Source organism: Ranitomeya variabilis, chromosome 6 (assembly GCF_051348905.1).
Source record: "Ranitomeya variabilis isolate aRanVar5 chromosome 6, aRanVar5.hap1, whole genome shotgun sequence".
Lineage (NCBI taxonomy): Eukaryota > Metazoa > Chordata > Amphibia > Anura > Dendrobatidae > Ranitomeya > Ranitomeya variabilis.
In genome coordinates, this window is record NC_135237.1 from 142,759,609 (window position 1) to 142,780,094 (window position 20,486).

A 20,486-nucleotide genomic window follows, 5' to 3' on the forward strand; every position below is an offset into this window, starting at 1 on the left:
TAGCACTGCAAAACTCAGCTAGAAGGAGTTATGACCTCTTTATTGAGCCTAGTATGGGTCTTAAACTTAAGAAAATTGATGGTCAAGACGAAAAGGGTACAAGAGTTCCTGGGACTTTTACTAGCCTCACCAAAACAGGCGTGCCACCTCCCGGAAAACAAAATAGAAAAAAAAATACGGGTCAGGCTTTGAGGTCATCACAATACCCAACTATGACTATGAGGAAAGCTATGTCCCTACTAGGTTCCCTAACCTCCTGCATGCCAGCAGTACAATGGGCCCAAATACCCACCAGGGATCTTCAAGTAGACATCTTAGGAAACCAGGTTTCTCTAGGGGGACAGTTAGGACGACACATGACTCTGTCTCTGTCTTCAAGAACTATTAAGTCCCTGGTGTGGGGAAACAGAGTGTCGAAGGGTGGCCAAGTCTGCTAGCCGAAACTGCACATACCAGGGATCATCCCGCCTAAAGCCTGCTCTCGTGTTAAATGTGGGCATAACGCTACTTGGACAACACAGGGTTATGGTAAAACAATGTGGCAATACTTTATTGAACCACAACACTCAATCGCAAACAGAACACTCCCAGCAATTACCCCAGGATGGTGCACATTACTTCAGCTGACTTGCCGAGATAATGGTAGATGTTATGTCAGAGCTCCCAGGGTCGCTATTCCACCTGTTATACAGACACAGAGAGAAGAGGTAACGACAAGCGTAGGGAGATGAAAGAGAACAGTCCATAGAGTCCGTGCAAGGTCCAAAGCCAGTTGAAAAGAGAGTCACCACCTGGCTTATCTGACCATCTCCATGGAACCAGGTGACCAGCGGGTCCCAAAACCTGGCTTTCTCCAAACATATCCATGGGTCAGAGATGGTCACTGGATCAGATCTGTATCCTTCCAACTAACGCCGAAAACACCTAGGTTGTTTCCTATAGAATCATAGATCCGTGTCCCCGTGATGGTGCCATGATGAATTGGCTGCAGTCCTGTCTCTCGTCCGTTGGGTGTTTTGCAGAATGTCCAGCTGGTAGCTCTGTGTTACTTCAGTTCTAGTGATGATGAGATCTCTGAGTCTTTTTATACCCAAGGCATGTAAACTATTTTTAAAATTACCCAGTGTCCTTCAGTCCCCCTCACAGCCTTTTCCTATCTACTTTTGAAGTCAACAAGCTGATTCCAGAATACAATGCACAATTAGCATATCAGCACACCTCAATAGACAAAGATAAACACACATTATGTACAAGTCACTATTACAAACTTACACGGTATGTTAAATGGTATATCAGTTTGCAAGTCTTCTTTACCCACCAGAAATAAACACTTAAATCCACAATCCAATATACAGATAAACAGTCAATTCTTCTTGGTTTGCTAAAACATAGTTGGCTGGGAAATTAAGATGCAATCTGGTTTCTTCACACCTGAGTTGATGGCAAAAAAATGGAAAATTTGACCAAAGGGGTTCCTTGGGTGTTCAGTGTCTCTAGTCATCACCACATATGCTCAGGGAGTCTGGACGGGGGAGCAGAAAATGGTTTCAGGAAAGAACTTTTAGCAGTCAAACAAGCTCTGATAGAGTTCTTAGATTCCTTTCAGAGTCAGCATGTAAGGGTATTTTTGAACAACCAAGTAGTAGCCTATCCAAATCACCAGGGCAGAATCGTGTCTCGTCCCTTGATAGATATAACAGCCCAGATTTTCCAGATGGCAGAGATCAGTTTCCTTTCTCTGTCGGCGCTCCACATACAAGAAGTAGACTACTACAAGGCAGATTTCTTGAGCCGGACCCAGTTAACACAGGGTGAATGGGTTCTAAAACGGTCCATATTCAGCCAGATTGTAGAGATTTGGGGTCTCCCAGTTATAGATATCTTTGCCAACAGGAATAACAAAAGGCTCTAGATGCCTTTATGATTCCATGGAATCATTATCTGGCCTATGCCTTGCTCCGGTTATCCTGATCCCGGCGGTCTTAAGAAAAATCAGAAAGGACAGGGCAAGGGTAATTCTGATAGCCCCATTGTGTCCAGAAAGAACTTGGTTTTCCTGGCTGAGTATGATGTCTATCACCAATCTTTGGGTGCTGCCAGAATTTCCGGATCTTCTTTCCCAGGGGCCGGAATATCATCCTCATGCAGCAAGTTTACACTTGACAGCATGGAATTTGGGAGGGCGCTTTTGAAGGACAGACGGTTTTCCCCAAATTCGGCTTCTTTGCTACTCCAAAGTAGAAAAGCTGTCACTACTAGAGCCTCTGGAAAAACCTGGAAAAAAAATTCCTGTGCAGCACGGGGTTCCAATCATGACCATCCTAATTTTTTTTTACAAAAGGGATTAAAGCAGGGCCTTGCTACTAGCACATTAAAGGTTCAGATGGCTGCATTATGAGCACTGTATGATCATGATGTGGCGGGCAATCCTTGGGTAGCTAGATTCATTAGAGCCTCTGCTAGATCTAGCCCATTACTAGCCAGAGATTACCACCGTGGGATCTGAATTTAGTGTCCGCTCTGACTCGTTCCTCCTTTGAGCCCTTGAATTCAACTTCCTTGAAGACTCTGTCTCTTTAAGACTGTTCTTCTAGTGGCATTGACATCTGCCCGCAGGGTGAGCGATATTCAGGCCCTGTTGGCAGCCCCCCCCCTTCACTCTAATTTTAGAAGACAGGGTCATTCTGAAACTTGATCCTGCCTACTTACCTAAGGTAGTGTCTTGCTTCCATAGGTCCCAAGAAGTAGTCTTCCCATCCTTTTGCTCCAACCCCAAGAACGCAAAAGAGGAAAGTTTACGTATATTAGATTTAAGATGGTGTTTAGTTCAATACCTAGAGGCTACCCAGGGGTGTAGGAAGGATAGGTCTCTGTGTGTTTTTAGGGGCCCAGAAAAGGATTCAATCCCTGAAAAAGTACATTGGCATTGTGGATAAGGAATGCAATCTCTTTGGCCTACTCATCCGTGGGAATTTCATCCCGGAGGGGTTGAGAGCTTATTCTACGAGAGCGGTGGCAACCTCCTGGGCGGATTAGTCGGAGGTTTCTATAGAACAGATCTGTAACGCTGCCACTTGGTCAGCTCCTTGTACCTTCTACAATCATTACCGGCTGGACCTAGCCTCTTCCTTTGATGATCTCACCTTTGGGAGAAGGGTTCTACAGGCTATTGTCCCTCCCTGAAATACAATTCTCTGCAATTCTCTCCATGGTGCTCTCATGGGGGAAGGAGAAAGTTGTAGTTACTTACCGGTAAAGGGATTTCTCAGAGCCCTTGACAGCCCTTTATATTCTCTACTGTCACATGTGAGTGAGCACGCTCTTTTTTTGTTTGCGTGTGATTTATGTATAGGTCACACGGTGTATCATGGTGCTCTGTGCACCTCTTGTGCTCTGTGAACCAACCAATGCGAGGGAGAGGTACCACCCTTTTTATCTGTGGGTTTTCTGTCCTTGAAGGGCGGATCCCCTATCTTCATTGTACGATCATCGGCTCTGAGAAAGCCCCTTTACCGGTAAGTACTGTACCTACGTCTTTTTCTCGCCTCACCGCCCCAAAAAGTTGAACAGGAAAAAAATTTGTATATATCCTAGAAACATCTTGGCCGGTAAAAAAAATAAGCCCTTATACAGATCTATCGACAGAAAAATAAGAGTTATACATCTCAGAATATGTTTTAATTAGCAAAATAGAATAAAAATACTGTATAAATTTGACTTTAGTAAATAAACATTACAATTACTAGATAAATTTTAACACAGTGAACATTTTGGTGTGTTTTTTCATTATTCCACCCAAAATTATATATTGCCTTTTTTTTTAACACATAGTTTCTTATATTATAGAATTGTTGTGCATCAGTAAAAAATCGGTTTCTACATGGTTTCTCCCTGTCTTTCTCTGATTTTTTTAAACACCCATAGACTTGAATGGGCGAGTTTCATCAGACAGACAGAAGAAACAAGTGCATGCGGTGATTTTTTTTTTCCGTGTTCCAATTTGATTTGTGAAAACAAATCTTCACTGTCCCACTGAAAAACGTGAATAACGTTGATCTGAGTGCTGTCCATTTTTTTTAGACCTGACTCAAATCAAAACTATGGTTGTTTAAACTTTATCTTATGGTCACAACTGGTGGTCAGTGCATGGCTAGTGGCTGATGTGAGAGCATCATGCAGACACATCATGACAGTCGTATCGATATGGAAATGCCTGCATCTGATTACTTTGTGTTAATGGCCTTTTAGTATTTGATGACTGGCCATTAACATCAGCAATTAATTTCTCTATGATCTGTCTAACTGCTTCCTGCGACTGTCAGGTTGTTGTGGTATCATGCCTAGCCATGTACCAAGCACTGTGTGACCCTACCCCATGAGCAATTCTGAATTAAAGATGTATTCTCAAGTTATTAAACCATGAAAATAAGCAAATTTGCTATTTACTTGCTTTTTTATCTGCAATGGCTGCTTTTATCTTGCATAGTGTGCAGGTTGTTTCCATGAAGCTCAGGTACTAGTGCCTGCCCAGACCCTAGCTGATAGTGTGATGCATTTTCATATACAGCAGTTAGCTGCTAATCTTCCTCCTTCTCACTCTTTGCTACTGACAGGACTCTGATTAGTCCTGTGTAATCACGATCCCCCGAACCCAGCATCATGGCTGTCACTGTCCCAAGCCATGTGTTTGTTAAAATGTTGTCTATATGTTTAAATACAGTGATAACTGTAAACTCCAGAACAAATCACTGACAGCTGAGTGTGTTACAGTAGAACTTGTGCTGCACTATATAGTTCTGATGAGCAGCAGAGCTGTAGTATCTTTAGAACTGTCACTTAAAGGGAACCTGCCCACACTAACCCGTTCACTGCCGGGATAAATGAACTTTATTCTCCCCCAGCAGCATTCTGGTCTCTGTCATGGGGGCAGCTCCGTCTCTGGTACAGTCCCCGCTTTGAGTAAGCAGAGCGGCGGCTATAACTGCACTGACTTGTACTGGCTCTGCATTGGAGCTGGTTCTCACTCAGGACCGGGGGCGCGGTTACAGCTGCCGCTCTCTATACTAATGCATGTAGAAAAGCCACGGAGACAACATCACTCCATAGCTCTCTATACTAAAGCGGTGACTGAACCATAGCTGGTGCTGGTGCCGCCCCCGTGACTCAGACCGGAAAGCTAAAGGGGGAATAAAATTCATTAAGGAGTAGTTCCTGACCTGCTAGAAACCAGAAGATAAGGAGATTGAAGAGTTGTGAGGCGCTCAATAGACAACTGACAACTTAAGAATAACCGTTTAACCATAGCACAAAGCCTAAGAACAAAATAAACAAATCAGAATTGTGCAGCTGAAGATATACGTAATTTTTTGTTCATGTATATTCTAGATGATTTTACTTGTCTTTACGGCTGGAACTACACAGCAAATTTGACTTCGACACAGGTCAGGCGACCAAAGATTGCCATGTGCTGCTGTGAGGGTGATCTCTTAAAGTGAGATCTATATGATTGCTTGTACCTGACCAAATATAAGCTGAGTGCTAGCTTAGAGGCTAAGAATGTATCAGATGCACAGAGACAGATACACACTTCCTCTCCCAGTCAAAGTTGATACACAACTGAATTGTATTCTTCTGAACAAAGGAAGATACTAGAAACAGGAAGTAGGGGAGGTCGCACAAACTTCTGAACAGTTAGTGTCACTCTTATTGGTTCATTCCAACTTCATTTCCAACTTCACTTCCATATATGGTATTCAGTCCAGTGTCCAATGACCAGTGACTTCTTAACATTCCAAAAATTCCTTCCTTTGTGCTGCTGATCAGGAAATAGACTCCATCTTGCTACACCATATCTGAACTGACTTATATAAGGTTTAATAATTGATTTCATTAGCCATTTTCTCCTTCACACCGCTGCTACATTGCAGCAATTTGCGTCCAATTTTTGCAATTTGTGTGCTGATGCACCCTAGGGGTTGCAATATGCCCCCAATTCACCGGCTTTATATTTTTATGGAACATTATGTTTTTATGGCTCAGTGGCACGTAGTGACCTTTGGCCACGGGACCGATGTTGTGGCTGAAGTTGCCTTGTATCTCCATCCTGAATAGGTTAAACATCTTCCAACATCTCCTCCTCTGTTTAGTTCATGTCAGTTTGCATAGCTCTGCAAAGTTTGTAAAATCCCCTGCATTTATCTACTGTGAAAATTAACTACATTGGTAGCGATAAGGTCCGGACAGCAGAAAACTTCTTCTATAGTATATTTCTACCAATTGTAATAAGAACCAGTGAGGCACCATCCATGACTGAACACAGTCTAGTGCACTTGCCCGGTATGTTACACATTGTTAAATGCAAACAAAAACCACAGAAAAAGTTTAAAAATTGTAGTACTATTTTGCTGCTGAGTTGTTTTTCTGATTTATTGCTTCGTTTATTACAGGAGGAAAAAAAAGATCACCCCAGGGAGATGTGGACCATTCCCCTGGCTGCTTACACTCTGCTAATGAGGTGCCTTCGGGAAGGGGTAAGGCTTCTTTATTGTCCTCTCTAGAAATCCTCCACCGTAATAACCCCTCCGGCATTATGTGAGAACTGTAGCCTGCAGCAGTGCAGTATCTTGTCAAGCAAGTATAGCTTCTGAATTTAAATAGCAGTAACCCAGCAATGGACCAGTGCGGGGGTGGGAGAGAAATGTACTTTTCCCTTCAGCTTGAAATTAACACATTGCTAATTAACGCCAAACCAAGACATACGAACTAAGTGTTCTTCTGAGACGGAATAATGTGGCTGATTACAATTGGATGTGAACAAGCCTCAGCCATAAAGGAATCCATTGATTTCTAAAGAGAGGAAGTAAAATGTCTCGAAATATGGGATTGTGGTGTGACAAATGACTCCTGTGTGGCCCTATGAAGTAGAAAACCCGTGAGTCTGGTTCTGCAGTCTCCATTTCTTTTAATGAGTTAAGTCTCACATGCTCTTAGGTTTGCTTAAAGATGAAATTGCTTATACATGAAACAAGCCTCCCTGGCCCTCCCCGGCCCCTGTCTCAATTAGGGAGAATAACATATAATCACCATATAAATTGGCTGCTCTAGTAGTTTCTAAAAGCCCACTTGACATTGTTTCTGCTCTCGGCAAAGCCCAAGGCGAAAAACATTTCTCCCTCGGCTGGAAAAAATCTTGATAAATATTGTTCTTTTTGACATGATTATAACTTGCAGATCAGTAAATGTGAGAACATTGCTAAAGTTTGATATCTCAGAAAGGAGAAAAAAATATTGAAACGTTGTGCAACCTCCTGAAACAATAAACATTGTACAGTTTTTGGCCTCCTTCCAGGATCCTGTAATAAACATGTAGTTAGCTGTCAGTGCGAGTCATGGCGGCTCTTAGATGTGGGGAGTAAATACTGTAGCTACATGGTAGTAGATTTCTACTGTTTTCTCAATGGCAAAAGCTCCACTCTGTCACTCTCATCCAGCCTTGCCATGGCTTGTCCATAGGCGGTCTTCTGTCTGACATCCTATGGTATTTACGCCTGGTAGCTTCCCAAATAAACAGCTACTACCTTGTGCCACATGAGTAAAATTGCCATATTGGATTTCCCTCCTGCAGCCGCTCTTAAGCAATGATTGGTTTACTCACAACTATTCAAATCATTGGTTTCGATGTAATACATAGAGACCTGGTCCATCAGTGTGAGCTTTTGATTACAGCCCTGAACCCTTGGGCTTGTTCACACGTTGCACGTTTGCTGCGTATTTAACGCACTTTTTCAACTCGGGGGTGCAGCAGTTTATAGTACCAGCAAAGCGAATGTAAATTGTTCTTTTATTCTATAAACCTCTGACAACATGTCTCCAAATTTCCAAGCAATAAATTTTGTATTTTTTTTTTCCAAAAAGGAGAAATGGTCACAAAAACAAAACAAAAAAACCCAGTGCTTTCACACCTCAAATAATGCAAAGAAAACAAGTAAACAAGTTCATAATCATTTAGAAACAACAATACTGATGTTTTAACTCAGGAAGAGTTCATAAATCAATATTTTGTGGAATAACCATGATATTTAATCACAGCTTTCATGCGTCTTGCCATGCTTTCCACCAGTCTTTCACACTGCTTCTGGTGCAAAAATGTCAGCAGTTCTTCTTTGTTTGATGGCTTGTGACTATTCATCATCCTCTTGATTACATTCCAGAGGTTTCAATGGGGTTCAGGTCTGGAGATTGGGCTGCCCTTGACAGGGATTTGATGTGGTGGTCTCTTAATGTGTGCCAGAGCTGTATAATCAAAACCACATGGATATGTTGTTCTGAGTATTGGTAACAGGATTCTTAGTCCCTTATTCCAGCATCTTGCTCGATGATGCATGTAATTTTCACCTGCTTGGGCCTTCCACCAATAAATGGGCATTTTGCTTCGGTCTTGCCCAAATGAATGAAGTTGTCATATACATGGGCATGCAAAAACACTTGTTCTCACAGCATATGCACACTGTTTCACCTTTGCTTGTTCTGTCAGTAACTGTGGTTCAAACTGCCCTTGTCCTGTATGTCACATCGCTTATGACAACACCTTAATTTGGGGCAGTGTTGGATGCAAAAAAACTGAGCAATTTCCCAGGTCCCCATAAAGACACTACACAGCTAAAGAAATGGTGGATTGATCAGTCTGTGACTGCCTGCCTTCACCAACCAGAAACTACAGTGATAATTCCAGTCCAGCATTATCAGTGCAGTTTCTAAGATTATAGGCGTGGACGAACCTTTGTTGAGGTCATGGTTATGTGACCAAAGGTCCTTCACACTGCAGAGTGTGGAGGAACTAAAGAGGATAGAGCCCAGCATGTCCTTTATAGGGAATCTGTCAGCAGGGTTTTACTAAGTAATCTGAAAGCACCATGAGATAGGGTGCAGAGACCTTGATTCTAGCGATTTCATTTACTGGTCTGTGTTTTGCTCTTTCAGTACAACCTATGTTGTATCACTACAGGACAAGGTGCCAATCAGTGGTGTGGAAGGGGTAATTCTGAGCTCCACTAGAAGTTTGTCAGATTAAGCTGTGATTATATCACAACATCTGCACCCAGTAAACTAAGTCATACATCACTGGAATCATGGACTCTCTGCCTACATCTTTCTGCTGTGAGATTATACTAAAAACCTGCTGAAAGATTCCCTTTAGACTGTCTGTGAATTTTTTTATATAGTCTGTGTTTCTAAGACATAATAGATCTGTAAAACATGCAGTGAGTGCAAAATGTCTGTATGTCTGTTTTGCATGGAATGTGTATTCTTCTAATATAAAGTGTGTGGGTGTCTGTGTGTGTGTCACTCAGTTGGCGTATGTAGCATGTGGTGTCTGTCTAGCATAAAGTGTGCATTTATTAATGTGGAGTGTGTGTAATGTGCAGTGTTTGTGTGTGTAGCAATGTGTAGCATAGTGGGTGCATGTGTGTAACATACAGTGTGCATGTAACAACCATGATTGTGTAGCATGGAGTGTGTAACATACAGTATGTGCAGTATGGAATGCATATGTAACATATACTGTGTGTGATGTGTGTTTGTAACATAGTGTGTGTAATCTACATTTGTGTGCGTGTTTGTAACATACAGTGTGTGTGTGTGTGTGTGTGTGTGTGTGTGTGTGTGTGTGTGTGTGTGTGTGTGTGTGTGTGTCTGCCTGGGAATCGGCAGGGGTCTGGGACCTGAGACATCCACTGATAATTCGATAGACCCTGAACAGCGTGCAGGGCAGGGTGTGGATTCAAAAGAAAGTATAGGAATTAAAAAAAGGAAATATGGTGTAGTTTACTTTCTCTATTCACACGTTTAGCCATTTATATCACTTTTTATGTATTTAAAAAAAAATCACTAATACAAAATTACACAAAGTGCCTTTTGTTTATGAAGTGCTGAGTGGCATTTTGACAATATACCAGGTGTGTAATTCCTGAAAATATAAATTTTTTTTGGTAATATCAATTTAAAACCGTAATAATTTGGATTTCTTTCATATACGTTAAAAGTATGAATATTGCGCTAGCTACATAGAGGTGCATAATGTCTATACATTTCTGTCAGAAAAAAGAGAACCCGGCACTCAACGTTTGTGTGATGAACTTGTATTTAATAGTAGTACCGACAATAAACATTTCGGACGTAAAGTCCTTCATCAGTTACTACAAAAATCAAAAGTAAACAAAAATATATATAATCTAATACACATAAGGTCATATTATAACTAACAGAAAAAAGGGAAATAAAGTATATACAACAAAATGGGAAATGGTCATATGAGGATCAAATGGTATAACACATATACTCAGATAGAGCCGGAGAGTGAGTAGATAAATTAATAAGTTATCGTACCACCCTAACGCAAGAGAGAATGATGAGTGATGGATTGCGGTAGGTCCCAAAAAAGTGTTATATGCAAAATAAGAGCAAGTCCATGGCACAAGGTAAAATAGAAATAACAGTGGTGAATGGAGCTAAAGGAGGAACACATACCTGTGTATTCAGAGTAATAAGACCATCTGATCGGATCCAGGAAGATCCTTGCTGGAGAGAAACAAAAAAGGTGTTTAAAGGTGTATAAATTTCTGTCAGTGATCGGGTTAATAAGGTATATTATAAAAAAACATTAAATTAAGAAATTAAAGGGAATCTTGTCAGCATGATCAACCTTCCTGGGCCTGTATGGACATGTAGGCCATGGAAAGCTGAATACAACAATACTTTGATGTCTGTGATCCGATGGCTTCTTAAAGAGAAATCCACGTTTTTCTTATATGTAAAGGTTTTTGAAAAAGTTTTTTTATTGTGCAATTGTAGTAAAACATAGATAAAAGATTTTACTTTTTGTATTGAGTAATTTATACTGATCTGAAGAATTAAATTGTTTGCGCTCATAATAAAAAAAATAAAAAAAAGTGTAAAATTAAAAATGTGTACCTCTTGCGCTAATTTCTTAGACACGTTTGTAGTTAAAATGTTTATTATAACCCTTGATAAATGCCTCAATAATTACAGTCAACAAAATGTGGTCAATGTGGGGGGTTGGGTCTTTCCATCGTAATATGCTGAAAAAAGACAATGGACTGCACCTCTAAAAATCAAACATTGATGTAATGCCGCTAGGAAAAATATATATAACTGAGCATAAGGTTCTTACTTTAATATTCTGCTCAGACTTTATGAAGCCCACTGCCATGTCATGGTGAACCTGTCAGTGGGTCCTAACTTTTATTACCTTAAGGCTGTGTGCACACGTTGCATTTTTTTGCATTTGTTCGCTATAAAAACGCATACAAAAAGCATACGTTATGCATCCCATCATTTAGAATGCATTCCGCAATTTTTGTGCACATGATGCGTTTTTTTTCCACGAAAAAAACGCATCATGGTAAAAAAGGCAGCATGTTCATTAATTTTGCGGATTTTTTGCGGATTTCCCACTATATCATTGCATTGGGAAATCTCCGGAAAAAAAACGCCAAAAATCCGGGAAAAAAAAATGCATGCAGATTTCTTGCAGAAAATGTCCGATTTTGCTCAGGAAATTTCTGCAAGAAATCCTGAACATGTGCACATAGCCTAAAGGATCGGCGTCGTGCACTAACCACCGTCGCAGCGACAGTGCACCAGCAGGGCAGATGGCCTGGTGCCTCACAGCACCCATGCTGCAAAACAGAATCCCCATGTCTCCAGACAATGGCCGCCACACAGCACCAACGCCAAATGAAAGAAAAACTGAAACTCGCCCTCCTCAAGCTCTCAAATTAGAGCAAAAATAAGCTGTTCTAGGAAGTTGGTGTTTGTGCAATCAAAGCAGAAGGATGCGATTAGGAGAAGAGAGGAGTGGCAGACGCCATAGCGAGGACGCCCATCGGACCGGACCACTCTCATTTACATGCAGTGTGTGATCATATCAAATGGTATTTTACGGGGTGTGCAGGGAAAGTCAGGAGCTGATAGACACGTTTATGGAATGCAGCACAGGGGCAGTTAAAGGTGGTGGCATTTGTTCATATGCTCAAAAAACAGTGACAGGGTTCCCTTTAAGAACTGAATCTGTTGCTCATAAAATGTTTCTTGAAAATGTGAAAATTGGCTTCTAAACGTAAAAAAACAGGCAGTGTCTCCCAAAAATAAATGGTTGTAAAAAAAAAAATGGCAACATAAAGTAGACAAATGGCAAATGTTAATTATTAACCATTGTGTCTGGCATGAAGATATGTTTCAAAACTCGTCATACAAACGTACCATACGTACTTGTGCTGTCAGTGATGGGTCTCATGCAGACGCCTGTGGATTTTGATAGGATCTCAGAGCACTAATGCATGGACTATCTGCGGGTCTCCTGACCCTAGCATGACAGCCTCATAGAAATATATGAAGCTCTTTTCTCAAGTCAGAAGAGACATGACCAGTCCATACTTTGCAGTCCATGGTGGGGCCAACTGAGATCCACTGACGTCAACGTGAGCCCTTAAAATTGGATAGCACATAGACAGGACAATGACCAATGATATTCAGTAGGGCTTTTCAGATGGCTGTTTTTTCACCTGGTTCAAGTGTCTGTGAGACTTGAATATTTAAGTTCATGTTTGCACAAAAAAAAATCAGGTTCCATATGGATCATCCATAATTTGTTGGAGTTTTACCAATACATTGCAATTATTAATTTAAGAAACTATATTTGGTTTTGTCAATTTTAATAATTGCTGATGTATAAAAATGGATGCCATACAGATGGTATATGGATGGCAGTGTGTTTGAAAATCAGATGATTTTTCATCTGAACTTGGCCTTAAAGGGAATCTGATAGGTTTTTGCTACAGTATCTCAGAGTAGCATGATGTAAGGGCATAGACCCTGATTCCAATGATATTTCACAAAGTTTATTGGGTTTTCCCAGTTCTCTGAATTCTGAGCTATGTATCACCCCATCCCCACCTCTGATTGGCAGCTTTCTACCCATGCACAGTGTATACAAAGATCTGCCAATCAGCGGTGGGAGCATGGTTGGACTACCTGGCTTCAGATTTAATAGTCATCTAGTGATAATCTCCTGCTGAGAAAACAATAATTTTATAAAAACTACAATAAGCAGCCCAGTAAGTGACACATTGTTGAAATCCAATCAGAGTCTTACACTTACATTATGTTGCTCTCAGATTAGGCAGCAAAAAGCTGGTGACAGATTTATTTTACGGGCAGACATATTAAGATTTTGTAAATTTCAGGTGTTTTAAATACGTTCAAAACATCTCAACCTAAATTTACTATTGTTGTAAAGAGCACTGTGTCATGAATAAATATTCTCAGAATCAATTGGATACTTGGAGGAATTCCAAAATTATTGCTATGTAAAGTGACACATACCAAATGCTGCTGCTTCCTAACGTCCCAAGTAGCCTACATCATTAAGACCCAAGTAGGCTACATTATTAAGGCCCAAGTAGGCTGCATCATTAAGGCCCAAGTAGGCTACATTATTAAGGCCCAAGTAGGCTGCATCATTAAGGCCCAAGTAGGCTGCATCATTAAGGCCCAAGTAGCCTACATCATTAAGACCCAAGTAGGCTACATTATTAAGGCCCAAGTAGGCTGCATCATTGAGGCCCAAGTAGGCTACATTATTAAGGCCCAAGTAGGCTGCATCATTAAGGCCCAAGTAGGCTACATTATTAAGGCCCAAGTAGGCTACATTATTAAGGCCCAAGTAGGCTGCATCATTAAGGCCCAAGTAGGCTACATTATTAAGGCCCAAGTAGGCTGCATCATTAAGGCCCAAGTAGGCTACATTATTAAGGCCCAAGTAGCCTGCATCATTAAGACCCAAGTAGGCTACATTATTAAGGCCCAAGTAGGCTGCATCATTAAGGCCCAAGTAGGCTGCATCATTAAGGCCCAAGTAGCCTACATCATTAAGACCCAAGTAGGCTACATCATTAGGACCCAAGTAGGCTACATCATTAAGACCCAAGTAGGCTACATCATTAAGACCCAAGTAGGCTACATCATTAGGACACAAGTAGGCTACATCATTAAGACCCAAGTAGGCTACATCATTAAGACCCAAGTAGGCTACATCATTAAGGCCCAAGTAGGCTACATCATTAAGGCCCAAGTAGGCTGCATCATTAAGACCCAAGTAGGCTACATCATTAGGATCCAAGCAGGCTAAATCATTAAGGCCCAAGTAGGCTAAATCATTAAGGCCCAAGTAGGCTACATCATTAAGGCCCAAGTAGGCTGCATCATTAAGGCCCAAGTAGGCTGCATCATTAAGACCCAAGTAGGCTACATCATTAGGACCCAAGCAGGCTACATTATTAAGGCCCAAGTAGGCTAAATCATTAAGGCCCACAAAGTCTAACTCATTAAGGCCCAAGTAGGCTGCATCATAAAAGCCCAAGTTGTCTAAATCATTAAAGCCCATGTAGGCTGCATCATTAAAGTCCAAGTAGGCTAAATCGTTAAGGCCCAAGTAGGCTAAATCATTAAGGCCCAAGTAGGCTGCATCATTAAAGCCCAAGTAGGCTAAATCATTAAGGCCCAAGTAGGCTACATTATTAGGATATTAAAAAAAGCATAGAGCTCTAGTCCTGGGCAGATGGTATGGGATTGCCAATATCTTTCCTCTATGAATGGTGAGTGAATGAAATAAAGTACAGAAGTTTAGTAACTAGATTAAATCAAATAAATATAAGACAAATCTCATATGATACATATTGCACATTTTTCAATTGCAGTTGTACAATATATAACCATGTGAAAATGAGAAATAATCTCCATTTTAACCTGACAAAAAGGTAACATCTTTTGAAATCTAGGTACTTGTAAGAAATTCATTTTTCAGATGTAAGCTGCTTCTCCTTTAAGCATATTATTCCTATGATGTTTATATCTATGCAAATGTTGAACCTGTCAATGTATATAAATGTAAATGCGTATCATGAGGAAGCATCTCCATTCTTTTATAGAGTATCTCCTGTTATTTTTTTTTTTCCTACTTACTAAGAGTTGTTTCCATCTTCTTTTCTGGATGAGCTATATTATACTTGACATGCTTCAAACCATTTTTCTGAAGTGGAGATGCATTTACATTTAATATCTCATGTTTCATTAAATATCACATTGTTAGTGATTTTTGTTGTAAGGAGAGATTTCATCAATTTGAATTAGTATTATTGTCATTCCAGCATGTATAGCCATGTTGTTCCTTTTAAAGTAAAGGGAATGCTGCTCGTATCTTTCTTGAGTGACATGTTGATATCTGTACTATGTTTGTACTACAGACTTCATTGTAAACCAGTGGACAGAACTGCTCTCTAAACTTCTTTTTGTCATGAAAGCAAATAATAATATAAGAATAATTTTTATTTATATAGCGCCAACATATTCCGCAGCACTTTACATTATAGAGGGAACTTGTACACACAAAAGACATTACAACATAACAATAAACACAGATCAAAACAGATACCAGGAGGAATGAGGGCCCTGCTCGCAAGCTTACAAACTGTGAAGAAAAAGGGGTGACACAAGACGTGGATGGTAAAAATTGCTTTCTTTCTTCGGACCAGCCATAGTGTAAGAATTGGGTGTTCATGTAAAGCTGCATGAACCAGTTAACAGCCTAAATATGTAACAGTACAGACACAGAGGGCTATTAAATGCATAAAGCGTATGAGAACATGATGCGAGGAACCTGATTATGGTTTGTTTTTTGAATGGTTAACACAGGGATAGTTAGGTCAGTGCGTTAAAGCAGTAGGCCAGTCTGAACAAATGCGTTTTTAGGCCACACTTAAAACTGTGGGGATTGGGGATTAATCGTATTGACCTGGGTAGTGCATTCCAAAGAATTGACGCAGCACGTGAAAAGTCTTGGAGATGGCAGTGGGAGGTTCTGATTATTAAGGATGTTAACCTCAGATCATTAGCAAAACTGAGAGCACAGGTAGGGTGATGACCAGGGAGGAGATGTAGGGTGGTGCTGAGCCATGGAGTGCTTTTTGGATGAGGGTAATAAGTTTGTACTGGATTCTGGAGTGGATGGGTAACCAGTATAATGACTGGAGAGGCATCGGTGTAACGATTGGTGAGGAATATGATCCTGGCTGCAGCATTCAGGACAGATTGGAGTGGGGATAGTTTGATAAGAGGAAGGCCGATTAGTAGAGAGTTACAATATTCCAGATGAGAATGAATAAGAGCAACAGTAAGAGTTTTTGCGAGTCGAAAGTAAGAACAGATCGAATTCTAGAAATGTTTTTGAGGTGCAGATAACAAGAGCAAGCCAGTGATCGGATGTGAGGGGTGAATGAAAGCTCAGAATGAAGTATGACCCCAAGGCAGCGGGCATGTTGCTATGGAGTAATGGTGGAACCACACACGGAGATGGCAATGTCAGGCAAAGGTAGGTTAGTAGAGGGAGAAAACATGAGTTCAGTTTCAGATAGAGGGAGGACATGATGTTAGAGACAGCGGAAGGACAATCACTGGTGTTTTCTAAAAAGGCAGGCGTGATATCAGAAGTGTGTAATTGGGTGTCGTCAGCATAGAGATGGTACTGGAAACCAAATGTACTGATTGTTTGTCCAATAGTGGTGGTATACAAAGAGAAGAGCGGGGGGCTAGGACTGATCCTTGAGGAACCCCAACAGTAAGGGGAAGATGAGAGGAGGAGGAACCAGCAAAAGATACAGTGAAAGAGCGGTCAGAGAAATAGGATGAGAACCAGGAGAGAACGGTGTCCTTGAGGTCGATGGAGTGTAGCATAGTGAGGAGGAGCTAATGATTCACAGTGTTGAATGCTGCAGAGAGATCCAAGAGAATTAGCATGGAGTAGTGACCATTAGATTTAGCTGTTAGTAGATCATTAGTGACTTTAGTAAGGGCAATTTTAGTAGAGTGTAAAGAGCGGAAACCAGATTGAAGAGGGTCGAGAAGAGAGTTATTTGAGAGATAGTGGATAAGGTGGGAGTGGACAAAGCTTTGAGGAGTTTAGAGATGAAGGGAAGATTAGAGACAGGTCTATAGTTAGCGGCACAGTCTTGGTCGAGGGATTTTTTTTAAAGTAATGGATGTAGGATGGCATGCTTAAATGAGGGAAAGATACCGGAAGAGAGAGAGGTTGAATATTTTTGTTAGGTGAGAGGTGACAGCAGGGGAAAGGGACTGGAGGAGATGTGACGGAATGAGGTCACTGGTGCAAGTGATTGGGCTAGAAGATTCAAGGAGCCGGATTACTTCTTCTGTGACTGGTTCAAAGTCAGAGAGTGAGCTAGATGCAGTGGGGGAGGGAAGACAGTGCATTGTATGAGGGGATTGGGAGATATGTTTCTATAAGTATGGAAAGTGGGGGTGACCTGAGCGGGATGGCAGTTCTTGATAGAGAATTAAATAAGGTTGTGGTCAGAGAGCGGGAGAGGGGAGTTTGTGAAATCATCCACTGAGCAAAGCCAAGAATAGACCAAGTCGAGGGAGTTTCCATCTTCATGCGTTGGAGAGTTAGTATGCTGCAAGAGGCCGAAAGAGGAGGTTGGAGATAAAAGGTGAGAAGCAGATGGGGAGAGGGGAAAAGCAATGGGGATGTTGAAATCACCCATCATGAGGGTGGGGATGTCACAGGAGAGAAAGTGTGGAAGCCAGGTGGCAAAGTGATACAGTAATTGATGGGGAGGGGCCCGGAGGACGATACACCACCGCTACTAGCATGGGGAAGGGGTTGTAGAGTCTGACAGCATGGACTTCAAAAGAAGGGAAGGCAAGTGAGGGTACTTGGGGGATAACTTGGAAGGTACATTTGGTTGATAGGAGGAGACCAATGCCTCAATCTGCTCTGTTGTCCAATCTAGAGAAAAGTAGTCCACCATATGAAAAAGCAGCAGCAGCGGTGGTGTCTGACTGCTGGATCCAGGTTTCAGTAAGAGCTAGAAAGTTAAGAGAATTAGAAAGGAAGAAGTCATGGATGAAGGGGAGTTTATTACACACTGAGCAAGAATTCCAAAGGGCACAATTGAAAGAGACAGAAGGTATGCAGGGAATATTAATAAGGTTAGAGGGGTTTCTGAGTGTAGCAGTTGGGAGGTTTGACTTGCTATAACATGGGTGCCGGGGTTGGGAGAGATGTCTCCTGCGACTAGGAGGAGGATAGAAAGAGTGAGCAGATGGTTAAGTGATTTGTGAGAGCGTCTCTTGTGTTGGTTGGTGGGACTGAATGGATCTGCGCTGTTTAGCAATGTGAACAGAGCGTGAGTGCTATACATAGGAGAGGAAAGGACAGAGGGGCCAATATGGATGGATTGTAAAGAGTTAATGCAAGGGCGGTGAATGTAAGTGAGTGCAGCAGCCAGAATATAGATTATACAAATGCATATGGTGAGTATTTGTTGTGTTCCAAACGTACAGGGAATAGATTTATTTTAATTGTCTTACCTGTCTCCTGCCCTGTCTAAGTGCTATGTTATAACTGCCAGTACTTTGATAAAATGTACTTCGATTAAATGTGCACAAATGCCCCCTGCACAAATGCTTCCCAAAGCTATGTCTCAATATATAGGAGGCTAGCTCTTGGATCTTACTTTTTTTTCTCGCGTTAGCAATCAATCAAACTAAGTTGAGATAGCAGGACACAATAAATGTAGTGAATAGATGAACAAGTGCCTACAGGATCATATACCACTTTGAAAAGTTACTTGACCTCATAGCATAGGGGAAAAGCAGAGTAAGTTGAAATAACTAAATACCATTATGTATGCAGCTAAGATGAATAACATTTGCAAGACACTTGCAGGAATTCAGTGCAGTAGCTTGAATTAGTTAAATATCATTATATGTGCAGCTAAGATGAATAGAATTTGCAGGACACATGCAGGAAATCAGGCTCTCTTTCCGTTTGCATTGTGGAAGTTACATATGAAAGTGGTGTTCCCCATGAAAGCCTGATTCTTGCTTACTGCAGACATACAGCTTGAAACTTACGTCTCAACTAATAAGAACTATATCACACATAACCCATCGGCGTCTGGGAGTATGGCTGTGATATGTGACAAAATATGTTTTAACCCATGTTGTACTCGGCAAAATCTCCAGCTTCATCTTCCTCCTCCGTCAGTGGGACAGCTTTATAGCAGTGCACAGAGGCTGTCTGCGCCCTACTGGAAAGCAAAATAAACATCGAGGAGGAGGAAGCTGAAGATAACCCCCTTTGTGCTCAGTGAGAAAGAGATATATTTGTTCACATCTGACAGCCGCCGACTGAGATATTTGTAATACAGTTCTTGTCAGTTGGGACATAAGTCTCGGGGACTGTATGTCTTCAGTGTGCAGCCCATTCTGACACGTGACTAGTAGGGGCTGCAAATGAAATTTTATCAGGAGTGTAATTTTATCTCATTCTTGAAGAACCTCTTTAAAGTTTAAGCTGTCAGACATAATCTGGGTGATATTGGTTCATCATTAATTTTAGTGTACTGTTCTTAAAATGTGTTCTACATGTAGGTCTTGCCAACTAGGGTGACATTATTTCAGAATATGTCATAGCTAATTCTTTCAGTAACGAAACATGTCAAGCAAAATGTATATTACTTAAGCAGTTCTGTCGCCAGATTTCACCAATATATCTGCATACATTAATAGATCTGTTAGACTTGATAGAAAAAAGTTGGAGCAGTGGATTTGAAATCCACATCAGAATGGCTGTATAGTCCTGTTTGAAAGTTTTTTTGTCCTAAATTTAAACCTTTTCCTACATTGGACCTTATAGTACATCATACACCAAGCCTCCTGTATGGGATGGGCTCAGGAACTGAGTCTGCACCATATTTAGTAGATGTCTCACACAGTTGGCATTATTATTATTATTTATTTATATAGCACCATTAGTTCCATGGTGCTGTACATGAGAAAGGGGTTACATACAGAGTTATAGATATCGTTTACAGTAAACAAGTTTTCAATGACAGACTGGTACAGAGGGGAGAGGACCCTGTCCTTGTGGACTTACATTCTACAGGATAATGGGGAAGAGACAGAAGGTCAGGGGTGCAGCAGCTCTGGTGGTGGTGAGGCAGAAGAATGGTTATTGCAGGCTGTAGGCTTTCCTGAAGAGATGGGTTCTCAGGTTCCGTCTGAAGGATCCGAGGGTGGTGGATGATCGGACGTGTTGAGGCATATAATTTCAGAGGATGGGGGATATTGGGGAGAAATCTTGGAGGTGATTGTGTGAGGAACAAATAAGTGTGGTGGAGAGTAGAGGCCCCGTCACACACAGCGACGCTGCAGCGATACAGACAACGATGCTGATCGCTGCAGCGTCGCTGTTTAGTCGCTGTGTGGTCGCTGGGGAGCTGTCACACAGACCGCTCTCCAGCGACCAACGATGCCGAGGTCCCCGGGTAACCAGGGTAAACATCGGGTTGCTAAGCGCAGGGCCGCGCTTAGTAACCCGATGT

General features: G+C 41.4%; 1 protein-coding gene across 2 annotated transcripts in view; it reads left to right on the forward strand.

Moving 5' to 3' along the window:
• ULK4 (unc-51 like kinase 4) overlaps positions 1-20,486 on the forward strand; it is a 1,043,381-nt gene that overhangs the window by 228,975 nt on the left and 793,920 nt on the right. For both annotated transcript variants that reach the window (XM_077269069.1, XM_077269068.1), the window contains exon 19: positions 6,447-6,530. In XM_077269069.1, coding sequence (XP_077125184.1) covers positions 6,447-6,530 — 84 coding nt within the window. The remainder of the gene's footprint in view (positions 1-6,446; positions 6,531-20,486) is intronic.